Here is a 12,639-nt window from a genome sequence, read left to right on the forward strand (position 1 = left end):
ACTATACCACTCTCCCCATACTATACCACTCTCCTCTACTCCCCATACTATACCACTCTCCTCTACTCCCCATACAATACCACTTTCCTCATACTATACCACTCTCCTCTCCTCCCCATACTAGACCACTCCCCATACTATACCACTCTCCTCTCCTCCCATACTATACCACTCTCCTCTACTCCCTTATACTATACCACTCTCCTCTCCTCCCATACTATACCACTCTCCTCTACTCCCCATACTATACCACTCTCCCTACTATACCACTCTCCTCTACCACTCTCCTCTACTCCCCTACTAGACCCACTCTCCTCTACTCCCCATACTATACCACTCTCCTCTACTCCCCATACTATACCACTCTCCTCTACTCCCCAATCTATACCACTCTCCTCTACTCCCATACTATACCACTCTCCTCTACTATACCACTCTCCTATACCACTCTCCTCTACTCCCCATACTATACCACTCTCCTCTACTCCCCATACTATACCACTCTCCTCTACTCCCCATACTATACCACTCTCCTCTCCTCCCCATACTAGACCACTCTCCTCTCCTCCCCCATACTATACCACTCTCCTCTACTCCCCATACTATACCACTCTCCTCTACTATACCACTCTCCTTTACCACTCTCCTCTACTCCCCATACTATACCACTCTCCTCTCCTCCCCATACTATACCACTCTCCTCTACTCCCCATACTATACCACTCTCCTCTACTCCCCATACAATACCACTTTCCTCATACTATACCACTCTCCTCTCCTCCCCATACTAGACCACTCCCCATACTATACCACTCTCCTCTCCTCCCCATACTATACCACTCTCCTCTACTCCTTATACTATACATCTCTCCTCTCCTCCCCATACTATACCACTCTCCTCTACTCCCCATACTATACCACTCTCCTCTACTATACCACTCTCCTCTATACCACTCTCCTCTACTCCCCATACTAGACCACTCTCCTCTACTCCCCATACTATACCACTCTCCTCTACTCCCCATACTATACCACTCTCCTCTACTCCCCATACTATACCATTCTCCTCTACTCCCCATACTATACCACTCTCCTCTACTATACCACTCTCCTATACCACTCTCCTCTACTCCCCATACTATACCACTCTCCTCTACTCCCCATACTATACCACTCTCCTCTACTCCCCATACTATACCACTCTCCTCTCCTCCCCATACTAGACCACTCTCCTCTCCTCCCCATACTATACCACTCTCCTCTACTCCCCATACTATACCACTCTCCTCTACTATACCACTCTCCTTTACCACTCTCCTCTACTCCCCATACTATACCACTCTCCTCTCCTCCCCATACTATACCACTCTCCTCTACTCCCCATACTATACCACTCTCCTCTCCTCCCCATACTATACCACTATCATTTTCCCTCTTTCTGGCTGCCCTCACCTTCCCTTCTAAGTTCGTTTGTTAATTTGTCATGTACACGTGGTGTACATGTAGTACACGTGGTGTACATGTAGTACACGTGGTGTACATGTAGTACACGTGATGTAGATGTAGTACACGTGGTGTACATGTAGTACACGTGGTGTACATGTTGTACACGTGGTGTACATGTAGTACACATGATGTACATGTAGTACACGTGATGTACATGTAGTACACGTGATGTACATGTAGTACACAGTGCACTGAAATGCTAACTGTCAGGTTAATCTCTTGACAATGCAACAGCAAAATAACAAATATTTAGCTGAGTGAAGAAAAACAGTAATGCAAATAAAAGCTCAATGAATTAATTTCACGGCTTTTTTAAAATTACAAATAGTTGCATAGCCTATATGAAAATAACAGACATGAGCCAAGCATATTTACCTGTAGAACGGAATAAGTTATAAGATCTCTATTCATTTAGTCAGTTCTACCACCTCAACATTGCCCATTTTAAACGGGGTTAAATATGAAGTTGTAGTAAAGTTCAGCTTCCTTCCATAGGGGGCACCGTGCTGCTGTCAGAAGATGTGCGCTTCAGTCAGAAAAACCTTCTGGGACGTGAGAGGTCCACTACGGTGTGAAATGTCATCCAATCACATCAGGTACCATGTCACTCCAGGGGCTTTCTGCAGTGTGAATGCTACTGCCTAGCACAGTATATTGGATTGTTTATTTTAGTCATACAAATGTGTCAGTAAAACATTTGTTTTAAATACTGCATAGTGTGGTTATGGAAACTCAAAACAGACTTTACATTTTATTAAATTAATAAAAAATGGTCACCATCAAAAGGTTTGGGGCTAGACCAAAAACACTGGGTCAGACTACTCTCTGACTTTCTGCTTCCCCAAACTTCAATCTGGTAACTAAACTAAACATCAGAAATGTTTTCTTTGCTTCTCTCCGTGGAGCTTGGCAGTGCTGAAAAACCCTTTACTTCTGGCATTCCAAGCTGAAAGAAACACTGTATTTCTGAATGAATTAATCTGGTTAAAGAGCTCTTACCTTCAGGTCCTAACAGAGAGGTGCACATGAGTTCAACTGGTTCCCACCCTCCTCTACCCTCCTCTCATTCCCACCCTCCTCTACCCTCCTCTCATTCCCACCCTCCTCTACCCTCCTCTCATTCCCACCCTCCTCTACCCTCCTCTCATTCCCACCCTCCTCTACCCTCCTCTCATTCTTACCCTCCACTACCCCCATGTCCAAGTTAAAGCAGCTCTCTCCTCTGGGTGTCAGTTCCCAGCAGATTTAAGAGGCCACAAAATTCCACAAAAGGAACCGTCTCCTTGGAAACATTCCCCAAATAGTAAAACAAATCAAAGAGAACATTTACAGCTGATTTGTTTTTAGAACAATAAGGATGAGTGAGACACAGCGAGAGACAGAGCGAGTGAGACACAGTGAGACAGAGCGAGAGAGCCAGAAAGCGAGAGACAGCAAGAGAGACAGGCAGATAATAAAAAGTTTTGTTTTCTTTGGTACTCTTTGGTATTAAAGCTGTGACGGTCTGGCTGTCCACTCTCAGAGACGGATGAACGGGGGGGGGGTTCTGGGTAACCGCAGCACTGAGGCATGATGGGTAATCACAGACAGAACGCCGTCATTATGGGACCCGGTCATTATGTAACCCCAGGCTGCTGGGACTCGAACAGGTTGGAACCCTCTAATGCGACACACACATTCCAAACATACTGCAGCTCAGATGTCAAATGACTATTATTCTACAGCCTCTACAGGAACTAGGAAAACAACAGTCTGCTCTGTGAACATTTAAATTGGTCCAACTGTGTAAAAGAGAATGATTACTCAGGGATTGGGAGCAGGGATTGATAGATTCTTTACAGATGGCAGTTTATGACTCTGACCAGGTTAGAATCAGAGGAAACAAACAGAACAGAAAAGGAATGTTGAAAGAATGTTTGAGAAGCATTCTAGAGTTAGAACAGGCACAGAGACGAGAGGAGAGGAGGAGACAGGAGAGGAGAGAAGAGACAGGAGAGGAGAGAAGAGAAGGAGAGAGGAGGAGACAGGAGAGGAGAGAAGGAGAGAGGAGGAGACAGGAGAGGAGAGAAGGAGAGGAGAGAAGGAGAGGAGAGAGGAAGAGAGAGGAGAGGAGAGAATGAGAGGAGAGAAGGAGAGAGGAGGAGACAGGAGAGAAGGAGAGAGGAGGAGACGGGAGAGAAGACATGGACCAATACCTTTCTGCTCCAGGGAGAGAAGTGGCAACATTCGGTGATGGAGGAGGAGCGGGGGGCAGGTCTGTCAAACTACAACATGAGGATGACAAAATGAATGAATGATGAAGAAATAGAAATGGATTCAGACTCAGACATTTGAAGGGTTATTGAACCACAATACACTGTAGACAGAGGAAATCTCAGGATGGAGAGGAGCGGATATGTAGACAGAGGGTGAGACAGTCACCAGGAGTTTATGTCCTGAAGGAGAGCTATATAAACCAGTTACATTACAGAGCTGTCAGAACTGCCCAGGTACCCAGGACCTCTGATCTCTGATCAACTGCAGGATGAAGGATTGTGACATTTCCCAGACCCATGAATGACCGAGGAGAAAGTGAACAGGATGCAGAGTTCAAAACCCGTGGACCACATGGGTAACCCTTCTTTCCTGTTACCTTGGTCTGTCCTAGCTGCTGATCATCGAATGGTTTCCCCTGCCGCTGGAGAGAAGAAACATACACGGCAGAGACACATTCACATGTTGTCATTCACTAGTATCCACTCAACTGAAATGAACAAAGAAACACTGCATTTCAGGATGAAATAGTACACATTGTGACTTCACAAATGCAGACAGCTGCATCTGGAAAGGAAAAATTAAACCTTTTTTTGTGTTTTGTTAAACATATATAACTGATGAAAGTGGAAGACATGTACAGTCGGAAAGGTTCTCCACCCTTGACTGTTTCCACGTTTTGTTAAGTTACAGCCTTATTCTAAAATGGATTAAATAAAACATTTCCCTCAATCTACACACAATGCCCCATTATGACAATGCAAAAAAATGGTTTGTAGAAATGTTTGCAAATGTATTAAAAATAAAAAACAGAAATACCTTATTTACATAAGTATTCAGAACCTTTGCTAAGAGACTCGAAATTGAGCTCAGGTGCATCCTGTTTCCATTGATTATCCTTGAGATGTTTCTACAACTTGATTGGTGTCCACCTGTGGTAAATTCAATTGATTGGACATTATTTGGAAAGGCACACACCTGTCTATATAAGGTCCCACAGTTGACAGTGAGACAGGATTGTGTCGAGACACAGATCTGGGGAAGGGTACCAAAACATTTCTGCAGCGTTAAAGGTCCCCAAGAACACAGTGGCCTCCATCATTCTGAAATGGAACAAGTTTGGAACTACCAAGACTCTTCCTAGTGCTGGCCGCCCGGCCAAACTGAGTAATCCAGGGAGAAAGGCCTTGGTCAGGGAGGTGACCAAGAACCTGATGGTCACTCTGACAGAGCTCCAGAGTTCTTCTGTGGAGATGGGAGAACCTTCCAGAAGGACAACCATCTCTGTAGCACTCCACCAATCAGGCCTTTATGGTAGAGTGGCCAGAGGGAAGCCACTCCTCAGTAAAAGGTACATGACAGCCCGCTTGGAGTTTGCCAAAAGGCACCTAAAGGACTCTCAGACCATGACAAACAAGATTCTCTGGTCTGATGAAACCAAGATTGAACTCTTTGGCCTGAATGCCAACCGTCACGTCTGGAGGAAAGCTACCACCATCCCTACAGTGAAGCATGGTGGTGGCAGCATCATGCTGTGGGGATGTTTTTCAGCGGCAGGGACTGGGAGACTAGTCAGGATCAAGGCAAAGACAAATGGAGAAAAGTACAGAGAGATCCTTGATTTTTTTTTAAACTAGTCCAGAGCACTCAGGACCTCAGACTGGGGCGAAGGTTCACCTTCCAACAGGACAACGATCCTAAGCACACAGCCAAGACAACGCAGGAGTGGCTTCGGGACAAGTAATTGAATGTCCTTGAGCGGCCCAGCCAAAGCCCGGACTTGAACCCGATTGAACATCTCTGGAGAGACCTGAAAATAGCTGTGCAACGATGCTCTCCATCCAACCTGACAGAGCTTGAGAGGATCTGTAGAGAACAATGGGAGAAACTCCCCAAATACAGGTGTGCCAAGCTTGTAGCGTCATACCCAAGAAGACTTGAGGCTGTAATCACTGCCAAAGGTGCTTCAACAAAGTACTGAGTAAAGGATCTGAAAACGTATGTAAACGCGATATAAAAAAATATATATATAATTTAAAGCGACAAAAAATATAAAACTGGAAAGTCGGCCTCAGGACTGACAGGTTCTTACCACAGACACGTTGATCGAGAACCAAAGAAAGGAGAAAACTTGTGACATATGTACATATTACCTCGACTAACCTGTACCACCGCACATTGACTCGGTACCGGTACCTCCTGTATATAGCCTCGTTATTGCTATTTTATTGTGTTACTAAATAAAACGTAAGTATATAAAAAAATATATATATATATATTTTCTAAACTCTTATTTTTCTTAGAACTGCATCTCAGTGGCCTCCCAAGTGGCTCAGTGGTCTCCCAAGTGGCTCAGAGGTCACGTGCATCTCAGCGGAAGAGGTGTTACTACAGACCCGGGTTCATTCCCAGGTTGTGCCACAACCGGCCGTGGCCGGGAGTCCCATAATTGGCCCATAATTGGTGTTTCCTCCGACACATTGGTGCGGCTGGCTTACGGGTTAAGCAGGTGGGTGTTGAGTGTGGTTTGGCGGGTCATGTTTCGGAGGAAGCACGACTCCACCTTCGCTTCTCCTGAGCCCGTTGGGGAGTTGCAGCGATGAGACATGATTGAAAATTGGGCCGAAAAAGGGGGTAAAATCCACACACACAAAAAAATACCTGCATTGTTGGTTATGGGCTTGTAAATAAGCATTTCACTGTAAGGTGAAATTTTGCATTTGGCACATTATGACAAATACAATTTGATTTGACAGCAGTCCCTGTGAGGATGGAACACGGTCATCAGACTAGGAAACAGATGCCTCAAAATGCTGTGGCACCTGGAGGCTTTATCATAGACAGTCTGTAAGTATATGTCTGTTATCCATAAGTTGGTAGTTGATCATATGAGTGGAAGTAGTGTTACCGCAATCAGGCTTCGGCCCCTCTGCTGTCTCCTCCTGGCAGAGTGTGGTGAGGGGTACGTGGGCATAGGGGGTGCCACAGAGACAGCAATGGTCACCCTGCGTCTTCTGCTGCTCGCTTGCTGTCTCAGCTGGTAATCTGACACACACACACACACACACAGTAACATATTTCAGCAATGAACACAGCAAAACACGTGGAGAGAATTTCCAAAATGCTATATGCACCAATTTTTCCCCATTTGTTTTTTTTCCCATCAAAAATGATTATAGGTACCTTCATGTGTATGTAAAATATTACTGTTCTCAGATTTCAAATTCATAGACTTTAGTGTGGATGTTTTTTGGTTTGTTGCAAAACCCTATATATATCCATTGCTTACCCGGAATGGAATGTTCACAGCCTGTATATTTGACTGTGTTATGTGGTTGTCTCACCGAGCAATCTCAAAAAGAATGCACTTATTGAAGGCTGTCCTGGAAAGACCATCTGGTTAATGACTAAAGTGTAAATGTTTTAAATCTCCCGTGACCATATCCCTGTACCACATCAGTCACCATACTACTGTACTATATCTACTGTACTATATCTACTGTCACAATACTACTGTACTATATCTACTGTACTATATCTACCGTCACCATACTACTGTACTATACCTACTGTACTATATCAACTGTACTATATCTACCGTCACCATACTACTGTACTATACTGTACTATATCTACTGTACTATATCTAGTCACCATACTACTGTACTATATCTACTGTACTATAGCTGCCGACACCATACTACTGTACTATATCTACTGTCACAATACTACTGTACTATATCTACTGTCACAATACTACTGTACTATATCTACTGTACTATATCTACTGTCCCAATACTACTGTACTATATCTACCAGCACCATACTACTGTACTATACCTACTGTACTATATCTACTATCACCATACTACTGTACTATATCTACTGTACTATATGTACTGTACTATATCTAGTCACCATACTACTGTACTATATCTACTGTACTATATCTAGTCACCATACTACTGTACTATATCTACTGTCACCATACTACTGTACTATATCTACCGTCACATACTACTGTAATATATCTACTGTACTATATCTAGTCACCATACTACTGTACTATATCTACCGCCACATACTACTGTACTATATCTACCGTCACCATACTACTGTACTATATCTACCGTCACCATACTACTGTACTATACCTACCGTCACCATACTACTGTACTATATCTACCGTCACCATACTACTGTACTATACCTACTGTACTATATCTACCGTCACCATACTACTGTACTATACCTACCGTCACCATACTACTGTACTATATCTACCGTCACCATACTACTGTACTATACCTACTGTACTATATCTACCGTCACCATACTACTGTACTATATCTACTGTACTATATCTAGTCACCATACTACTGTACTATATCTACTGTACTATATCTAGTCACCATACTACTGTACTATATCTACTGTCACCATACTACTGTAATATATCTACTGTCACAATACTACTGTACTATATCTACTGTCCCCATACTACTGTACTATATCTACTGTCACCATACTACTGTACTATATCTACTGTCATATACTACTGTAATACATCTACTGTACTATATCTAGTCACCATACTACTGTACTATATCTACAGTCACCATACTGCTGTACTATATCTACAGTCACCATACTGCTGTACTATATCTACTGTCACCATACTACTGTACTATATCTACAGTCACCATACTACTGTACTATATCTACAGTCACCATACTACTGTACTATATCTACTGTACTATATCTACAGTCACCTTACTACTGTACTATATCTACTGTACTATATCTACCGTCACCATACTACTGTACCACATCAGTCACCATACTACTGTACTATATCTACAGTCACCATACTGCTGTACTATATCTACAGTCACCATACTGCTGTACTATATCTACTGTCACCATACTACTGTACTATATCTACAGTCACCATACTACTGTACTATATCTACAGTCACCATACTACTGTACTATATCTACAGTCACCATACTACTGTACTATATCTACAGTCACTGTACTATATCTACAGTCACCATACTACTGTACTATATCTAGTCACAATACTACTGTACTATATCTACTCACCATACTACTGTACTATATCTAGTCACCATACTACTGTCACCATACTACTGTAACCATACTACTGTACTATATCTACTGTACTATATCTACCGTCACCATACTACTGTACTATATCTACCGTCACCATACTACTGTACCATATCTACCGTCACCATACTACTGTACTATATCTACAGTCACCATACTACTGTACTATATCTACAGTCACCATACTACTGTACTATATCTACAGTCACCATACTACTGTACTATATCTACAGTCACCATACTACTGTACTATATCTAGTCACCATACTACCGTCACCATACTACTGTATTATATCTACTGTCACCATACTACTGTAACCATACTACTGTACTATATCTACCGTCACCATACTACTGTACTATATCTACTGTCACCATACTACTGTACTATATCTACTGTACTATATCTACTGTCACCATACTACTGTACTATATCTACCGTCACCATACTACTGTACCACATCAGTCACCATACTACTGTACTATATCTACAGTCACCATACTACTGTACTATATCTACAGTCACCATACTACTGTACTATATCTACAGTCACCATACTACTGTACTATATCTACAGTCACCATACTACTGTACTATATCTACAGTCACCATACTACTGTACTATATCTAGTCACCATACTACTGTACTATATCTACTGTCACCATACTACTGTACTATATCTACTGTCACCATAATACTGTCACCATACTACTGTAACCATATCTACCGTCACCATACTACTGTATTATATCTACTGTCAACATACTACTGTAACCATACTACTGTCACCATACTACTGTACTATATCTACCGTCACCATACTACTGTACCACATCAGTCACCATACTACTGTACCATATCTACAGTCACCATACTACTGTACTATATCTACTGTCACCATACTACTGTACTATATCTACTGTCACCTTACTACTGTACAATATCTACAGTCACCTTACTACTGTACTATATCTACTGTACATTATCTACCGTCACCATACTACTGTACTATATCTACCGTCACCATACTACTGTACTATATCTACAGTCACCATACTACTGTACTATATCTACTGTACTATATCTACTGACTATATCTACTGTACTATATCTACTGTCACCATACTACTGTACTATATCTACTGTCACCATACTACTGTACTATATCTACTGTACTATATCTACTGTCACCTTACTACTGTACAATATCTACAGTCACCTTACTACTGTACTATATCTACTGTACATTATCTACCGTCACCATACTACTGTACTATATCTACCGTCACCATACTACTGTACTATATCTACAGTCACCATACTACTGTACTATATCTACAGTCACCATACTACTGTACTATATCTACTGTACTATATCTACTGTACTATATCTACTGTCACCATACTACTGTACTATATCTACTGTCACCATACTACTGTACTATATCTACTGTACTATATCTACTGTCACCTTACTACTGTACAATATCTACAGTCACCTTACTACTGTACAATATCTACTGTACTATATCTACTGTCACCATACCGCTGTACTATATCTACTGTACTATATCTACTGTCACCATACTACTGTACTATATCTACAGTCACCATACTACTGTACTATATCTACAGTCACCATACTACTGTACTATATCTACCGTCACCATACTACTGTACTATATCTACTGTCACTATACTATATCTACTGTCATCATACTACTGTACTACATCTACAGTTACCATACTACTGTACTATATCTACTGTACATTATCTACCGTCACCATACTACTGTACTATATCTACCGTCACCATACTACTGTACTATATCTACAGTCACCATACTACTGTACTATATCTACTGTACTATATCTACTGTCACCATACTACTGTACTATATCTACAGTCACCATACTACTGTACTATATCTACTGTCACAATACTACTGTCACCATACTACTGTACTATATCTACAGTCACCATACTACTGTACTATATCTACTGTACTATATCTACTGTCACCATACTACTGTACTATATCTACTGTACTATATCTACTGTCACCTTACTACTGTACAATATCTACAGTCACCTTACTACTGTACTATATCTACTGTCACCATACTACTGTACTATATCTACAGTCACCATACTGCTGTACTATATTGTCACCATACTACTGTACTATATCTACTGTACTATATCTACAGTCACCATACTACCGTACTATATCTACAGTCACCATACTACCGTACTATATCTACAGTCACCATACTACTGTACTATATCTACTGTCACCATACTACTGTACTATATCTACTGTCACCATACTACTGTACTATATCTACAGTCACCATACTACTGTACTATATCTACAGTCACCATACTACTGTACTATATCTACAGTCACCATACTACATCTAGTCACCATACTACTGTACTATATCTACTGTCACCATACTACCGTCACCATACTACTGTACTATATCTATAGTCACCTTACTACTGTACTATATCTACTGTACTATATCTACTGTCACCATACTACTGTACTATATCTACTGTCACCATACTACTGTACTATATCTACTGTCACCATACTACTGTACTATATCTACAGTCACCATACTACTGTACTATATCTACAGTCACCATACTACTGTACTATATCTACAGTCACCTTACTACTGTACTATATCTACAGTCACCTTACTACTGTACTATATCTACTGTACTATATCTACTGTCACCATACTACTGTACTATATCTACAGTTATCATACAACTGTACTAAATCTACTGTATAATAGCTGCTGTCACAAATATCAACAAAAAAAGATTTGAGAAGTAGATGTGGTATGAGTTAATATCATCACTACATCTACCGTCACCATACTACTGTACTATATCGACCGTCACCATACTACTGTACTATATCTACAGTCACCTTACTACTGTCACTATATCTACTGTACTATATCTACTGTCACCATACTACTGTACTATATCTACAGTCACCTTACTACTGTACTATATCTATAGTCACCTTACTACTGTACTATATCTACTGTACTATATCTACTGTCACCATACTACTGTACTATATCTACTGACACCATACTACTGTACTATATCTACAGGTATCATACAACTGTGCTAAACTAAACTGTACTAAAGCTGCTGTCACAAATATCGACAAAAAAAGATTTGAGAAGTAGATGTGGTATGAGTTAAAATCATCACTACATCTACCGTCACCATACTACTGTACTATATCTACCGTCACCATACTACTGTACTATATCTACAGTCACATACTACTGTACTATATCTACAGTCACCATACTACTGTACTATATCTACTGTCACCATACTACTGTACTATATCTACAGTCACCATACTACTGTACTATATCTACAGTCACCTTACTACTGTACTATATCTATAGTCACCTTACTACTGTACTATATCTACTGTACTATATCTACTGTCACCATACTACTGTACTATATCTACAGTTATCATACAACTGTACTAAATCTACTGTATAATAGCTGCTGTCACAAATATCAACAAAAAAAGATTTGAGAAGTAGATGTGGTATGAGTTAATATCATCACTACATCTACCGTCACCATACTACTGTACTATATCGACCGTCACCATACTACTGTACTATATCTACAGTCAGCATACTACTGTACTATATCTACAGTCACCATACTACTGTACTAACACCAA

General features: G+C 40.9%; 1 protein-coding gene across 2 annotated transcripts in view; it reads right to left on the bottom strand.

Annotated features, from left to right (window-relative positions):
* nhsa (Nance-Horan syndrome a (congenital cataracts and dental anomalies)) overlaps positions 1 to 12,639 on the bottom strand; it is a 111,325-nt gene that overhangs the window by 53,629 nt on the left and 45,057 nt on the right. The window contains exons 3-5 of one of the 2 annotated variants that reach the window (XM_029695316.1): positions 6,668 to 6,804; positions 4,139 to 4,183; positions 3,702 to 3,770 (exon numbers count right to left, since the gene is read on the bottom strand). In XM_029695316.1, coding sequence (XP_029551176.1) covers positions 3,702 to 3,770; positions 4,139 to 4,183; positions 6,668 to 6,804 — 251 coding nt within the window. The remainder of the gene's footprint in view (positions 1 to 3,701; positions 3,771 to 4,138; positions 4,184 to 6,667; positions 6,805 to 12,639) is intronic. The other variant, XM_029695317.1, reaches the window with a different exon arrangement.

This window comes from Salmo trutta, chromosome 17 (assembly GCF_901001165.1).
Source record: "Salmo trutta chromosome 17, fSalTru1.1, whole genome shotgun sequence".
Taxonomy (NCBI): Eukaryota; Metazoa; Chordata; class Actinopteri; order Salmoniformes; family Salmonidae; genus Salmo; species Salmo trutta.